The 6,000-nt window shown below is 30.4% G+C and overlaps 1 protein-coding gene across 1 annotated transcript; it reads left to right on the top strand.

Annotated features, from left to right (window-relative positions):
* Positions 1-3,655: 3,655 nt before the first annotated feature.
* LOC118037852 (uncharacterized) lies at positions 3,656-5,008 on the top strand. The gene has a single exon (XM_035043981.2). The coding sequence runs from the start codon at positions 4,050-4,052 to the stop codon at positions 4,632-4,634; it is 585 nt and encodes a 194-aa protein (XP_034899872.1). The 5' UTR covers positions 3,656-4,049; the 3' UTR covers positions 4,635-5,008.
* Positions 5,009-6,000: the final 992 nt, after the last annotated feature.

Raw genomic sequence — 6,000 nt, 5'->3', positions numbered from 1 at the left:
TTGATCCCTTCTCCTTTTATTATATATATATATATATATATATATATATATATATATATATATATATATTCATCTTGAATAAGTTATAAAATTGGTTTGCCTTTTGAATTTCATTGCCCTTCAATTTTCATCTTTTGAATTTTCTTTTAATTACTATTAGTTTTAATTGGAATTATTTTTTTAAATTAATTTTATCTTACGATTTCACTCTTCTTTGTTTTTTTTTCCCTATCAAATCTAATCTCAATTCTTTTACTTTCCAATTTTTTTCTTTGGAAAGTTTTTTAAATTAATATTTTTAAATTGATTCGTAATAAACTTCTTGAATAGAACCAAATCTAGAGTTTCACAAGTTGCGAGTTTTAAATATTTGATCAGTTTAAATATATTTGCCCTAATTTACTTAGTTTTTTTAACTTGCTTTCTATGGATATTTTTGTTGGTCTAAAAAAAGAGTCGATTATCTTGGGTTTTTTTTTTGTTTATTGTTCTTTGATGGGTTTTTTTTGGCCAATTCCTTAAAAACATTTTCTTGATTCCTTCCTTCAATATTTAAAATGATTTTTTTTTAAAACAATTGATAAGGTTAGAATTCATTTTTATTTCATGTCCCTTTATTTTTTTTTTAATTTAGTTCTTATTATTTTGATTGTTATTTATTTTATTTGAGATAAATTTATTTTCTTTCTCTAAGAATTTTCAATGATTTTTAAAATGACCTGGGTTTTTTTGTCTTTGTAATTGTTTTTCTTTTTTTGAATTTACTTTGGCTAATCAATAAAATTGGTTGGTATTGAGCTTCTTGATTCAGTCTGAGTTTAAGATTTAATAGGTTGCAAGTGTGAGACCTTTGCCTAGGTTTAGAAGGTTCATCCGAGTGTTCTTGGTTTTTTTCCTCTTTTTTGAAGCCGATTTTTTTTTTCCCAGTTTTATCATTCAATATTTATATTATTAATAATTATGATTTTTTTTTATTTTACTTTTCTTTTATATGATTTTTTAACTATTCTTTTTTGGTGGTTTTTTTTTTGTCCATATAGTAGCCTGTTTTTTTCATCGGTCAATTGTATGACCTTATTTTATTTTTTTTTAAATAAAAAATAAAACACACTTGCATCATAAAATCACAAATGTTTTTCAATTCACCCTTTCTATTTTTTAATCTTTTAAATTTGATCTTCATTCCTTTTACTGTTATCTTTTTTGCTTTTGCAAGTTTTTTAAATTGATATTTTTTTTTACAATTTCACCCTTCAAATCAAATTGGTTGAGAATTAAGTTTTTTAATTCAACTCAGGTCTAAAATTTCATGAGTTACAAGTTTTGGAGATTAGATCAAGGTTAGAAGGTTTGTTTAGGTTTTCTCTCTCTTTTTTATTTTTTTTAAGTTGATGTTTTTTATATTATTTTCTACCCTTTTTTTAGAGTTTTGCTTTCTTATTTCTTACAATTTTCTTTCTTTGGGGTCAGTCTCGAGTCTATAAACAGAGTCAATAGTCTCCAAAATTAACATGAGTTGACTTTTGTTTTTAAAATTATTTATTTCATTCTCATCATTCAATATTTGATATATTGAAAATTGATCTTCATGATTTTTTTTTCTCATTCCTTTCAAGTGATCCTTGTTTTCTTCTTTTTTATTTTTATGAAGTTAACTTAATCTTTTGAGTTAACCTAGTTTAACTAGGTTTTTTTTGTTGCTTTTTGAAAGTTTTTTATTTAGCAGTTTTGCCATTAAACATTAGGTTTTTTTTGATATTCTGAGTGGGCTTATGTCAGGTTCTTTTTATCTTGTTTTCTTTTGTTGTTGTGTTCTTTTATTCATATTATTTAAATTGCCAATTGATTTGATGACTTGGGTTTTAGATTTTTTTTATAATTATTTTACATAAAAAAATTGATTGGCATGTAACAAAACACTTACCAGAAATCTAATTTATTAATAAAACTATGATGATTATAATAAGGCATACTAATTTTTATAAACACCATAAAAACACACATCATATGTGTTAAGGGTCTCAAACAATGATGTATATGGATTGTGAATTAAAATTGTGTCTTATTTGGATAAAAATTTACAATGCAAGTCTAGTTTATCATAGCTAGTTAGGTGTTATGTCAGTTATGTAGCGTTTGGTTACTGTTCCAGGACAAAATAGACGGAGACAAGGGAAACAAGATAGAAAATAAGACAAAGATATAATTATGTTTGATAGTGATGTGCAAGACAAAACAACCATCTTTGTATCTTTTTGGTTATGGTGGATAAGACAAAATAAAATATAAAAAAATATATTTTATATTTAACATGTATTGTTTTCAAAATTATGTATATATATATATATATATATATATTTTTTTTTTGAAAAAAATATATTTAACAAAGAAGAAAAGGTAAAAAGACGTAAGATAACCTAACCAAATAAAAAAATTAAAAGACTTAGAAAGCATATAAAAAAAACACAAAACCTAATCTCTAATAAAATAAATATCCTTCATGAATGTCTTGAGTTAATTTCTCAAATTTCTGTTTGAGAAATTCTAAACATTGGCTTAACGAAGAAGTTCAAATTCAAATCAACTCAATATTAAAGTATGGAATTGAGTATAAAAAAAAAACTAAAAAAAATTTGGCAAACAAAAAAAACAACAATCAAATGAATAAGTATAAAACCTGATAGGAAAAAAAAAATCCAAGGTGAAATCGACAAAAAAAATAAATTATAAAAATTATCTCATATGACATAAATAACAATTAAAAGAAAAAAAGACTAGATCTGATATATAAAAAATTCAAATAAGGATGAGATTGAAACAAATTTTAATTTTCATAGTTATTTCAAATATTAACCAAAATATTAGGGACTAAATCGAAAAAAGAGAAGTTAAGGGGAGGATTTGAAATATTGCAGGGTAGGGCTTAAAATCAAGGGAGAGAGAGAAAAGAAAGAAAGAAAAAAAAAATAGTCGTTAAAGCCAAACTAGAGTTTTGTTTTCTATACAAGCCATCGTGATATGGAGGAGATATTGAGATGAATCTAAAAACATCCCGAGAAGTCATTTTTTATTACTAGAATTAGCAGCACGGGTCGTCCAAAGATGATAGAGTGGCCAACGAATGCCCAACACACACCGACGAGATTTTTTTAAAACACCTTTAATTAATTAAAAAACAAAACTACCCTCCACTCTACCCAAAATAAAAGGAGAAACTAATAGGGAAACTAAAAAAAATCCCTTCAAATCCGAGGCATAAAAAACAAAGCCCCAAGGGTAAGGAGGTATTTTACTACTTAGATAAAAAGATAAGACCAAAACACTCATATTTAGCAACCAAGATATTTTTATAAAGATAAATAAGATATTTCATTATGCATCTTATAATTAAAAATTTAAATCTACCAAATATCCAGCAATTTATTACTCAAAAGAAACAAGTTCTACATGATTAGATGCTTAATTAAAATCGGTGAAGAATTTGGTTGATTGCTTACAGAAATTCCCATAATTGAGATTGGTTCAAATCCCTTGGTAGCAATGAAGAGGATTTGATTGCTCTAATTCTATCGAAAAGAAGACCCATCTTTCTTTTTCCCAAGTAGTTGCCGTGTTTGAAGATGCACTCCCACTTGCCACTTTCCTCCCTTAGGCCTTAGCCACACTTCACACACTCAAAGACAAGTGCTGTTGTGTCCCTACCATTAGCCTTTTCCCATGCCGTGATTGATGGCATTACCATCTCCACATGGAGTCCTTAGGTTTCACTCCTCGAGAGCTTGATGGCAATTTGGCCGCATATTTGGAGGGAACACGGCCATGGAAACCCTCCCCTCCTCCCTTTAATATCTTCTCTTTAAGTCACTTTCGACATTCACCCACCATAACAATTTATAAGAGAAAAAAATAAAAAAGCTAAGCTCCTGAAGAAACGTCCAAGTCTACTAGCAACTCCACCTTTTCTTCTTGTTTTACAATTGCCTCTCCACCACATTACACACGCACACACACACACACTCTTCTCGAAGACATTGAAGCACACAAAAGCTATGGATTGGTTCTCGTGGCTATCGAAAACTGGCCTGGAGCCTTCTCTTGTGTATGAATATGGCCTTGCCTTCGCTCACAATGAGCTTGAAGAAGAAGACATAGCTTACTTTAACCATGAATTTCTTCAAAGCATGGGGGTGTCAATAGCCAAACACAGGCTCGAGATCCTCAAGCTTGCAAGAAAGGAGAAGGGAGCGAGCTCACGTGCCATGGCAAGGGTTCTTGTTGCAATCAAGAGAACAAAGAGGTCTCTAGCTAAGTACGTAAGGACATGGGTTCACCGCGAGGAGTCGGCTCTTGTTCTTGTTCCCGGGCCTGTTTACGGTAACAGATGGAGAGGAGCCATGTTGAAGAGGAACAAGAAGTTGATGATGGCTAAACAAAGCAAGTTGTTGCTTACAAATGGTAGTTTTTCAAACACTCCTATGATTTCTGCTGCGCCAGCCCTTGATAGTTTTTCGAGTCCTGTGACTTGTGATCTCAACAAAGAGGAGAAGTTAGAGGACGATGACGAAGGGTATTGGACAACTGGTGTTGAAGAGTTCAGGTGGGATACCATGTTCCAGAATTTGAAACCAACATGAATTGTTTTTGTTTTCTTTTGTTTTTTCCTTCTTGATTTCAGTTTAAGCGGTGAGAGATGGCTTTTTTTGTGCTCTTCCACCATAGAGTCTCGAGTCTAGTTTGGTAGTAACATTTTGATCTTGTTTTCATTCCTGTTGGGTGGGTGAGATGGGGGCACAATTTGGCACCAGGGTCTATTTTAGTATGAGATGGTCTCCCTTGCTTGCGTGCTTGCAGGCAAAGGAAAGCATTAGCAGCTTTAGTGCCTGTTACTGGATTGATTGTTTTAGGACATGTAGTGAAGAAGATTCTGTGCAGGAACAAGTCCAGACATATTGTCTTTTGGTAAAGAATATGATAAGATTCACTTTTGTGGATCGATTTTACTCCTCTATATCATTAGGGCCGTGTTTGATTGTAGGAAAGTGAATTCCTGGAATTCACTTTCCTGCTTTTCCTATGTTTGGCGACGATAAAGGAAAATAATGAAAGGAAACTGAATTCCATCCACCTAGAATTAATAACGTGCTCGAAGGAAAATGTTTTCCTTCTATTAGAAAAGGAAAACACTTTCCTTTCGGCGTGCGTAGCGCACGCCTTCACTTGCTACAGTGGCAAGCGATATACTTCACTTGCTACAGTGGCAAGCGATATACTTCACTTGCTACAGTGGCAAGCGATATAATTCACTTGCCACAGTAGGCAATGATATAATTCACTTGCCACTGTAGCAAGTGAATTATAATTCGCTTGCCACTGTAGCAGTTAATTAAAATGCAAAGCGGTGGGTTTTTGATTAAATCAAAGTTTAATTAATTCCTTAAACTCATTAATTCTTCAATTAAACTCTTGATTTCATTAATTAAAATAATCTAAATTTTAATTAAATCAATTCTCCAATTAAACCCTTGATTTAATTAATTAAACTAGTCAAGAGTTTAATTAAATCTTTAAATTTCCAATCATGTTGCCCTTAACCCAAATTTTAATTAATCCTTCATTTATTTTATTTTTATTTTTCATCATCTTTTTTTTTTAAATAATAAAATAAAAAGGTCAAAAATTGGGTTATGACAATTGTAAGTGATTAAATATTTTATATTAAATATTTTATATATATTAGATAAACTTGAAAAAAAATTTAATTCATTAATAAATTATTTTTCCAGTTCATTTTCCATAACACAACCAAACACTGGAAAGTATTTTCCAGTTCATTTTCCATAATACTACCAAACATCGGAAAATACTTTTCCGGAATTCACTTTCCAGGAATTTACTTTCCACGGAATTCACTTTCTAAAAGGAAACTACTTTCCTGCAAACAAACGGAGCCCTAGGTTTCCTTTGGTAGATTCATGTTTTCACTCAGTTGGCTACATTAAC

The sequence above is a fragment of the Populus alba genome, chromosome 3 (assembly GCF_005239225.2).
Source record: "Populus alba chromosome 3, ASM523922v2, whole genome shotgun sequence".
NCBI lineage: Eukaryota > Viridiplantae > Streptophyta > Magnoliopsida > Malpighiales > Salicaceae > Populus > Populus alba.
Note: the sequence above shows the minus strand (reverse complement) of the source record. Positions and strands in the feature narration are given on the sequence as shown.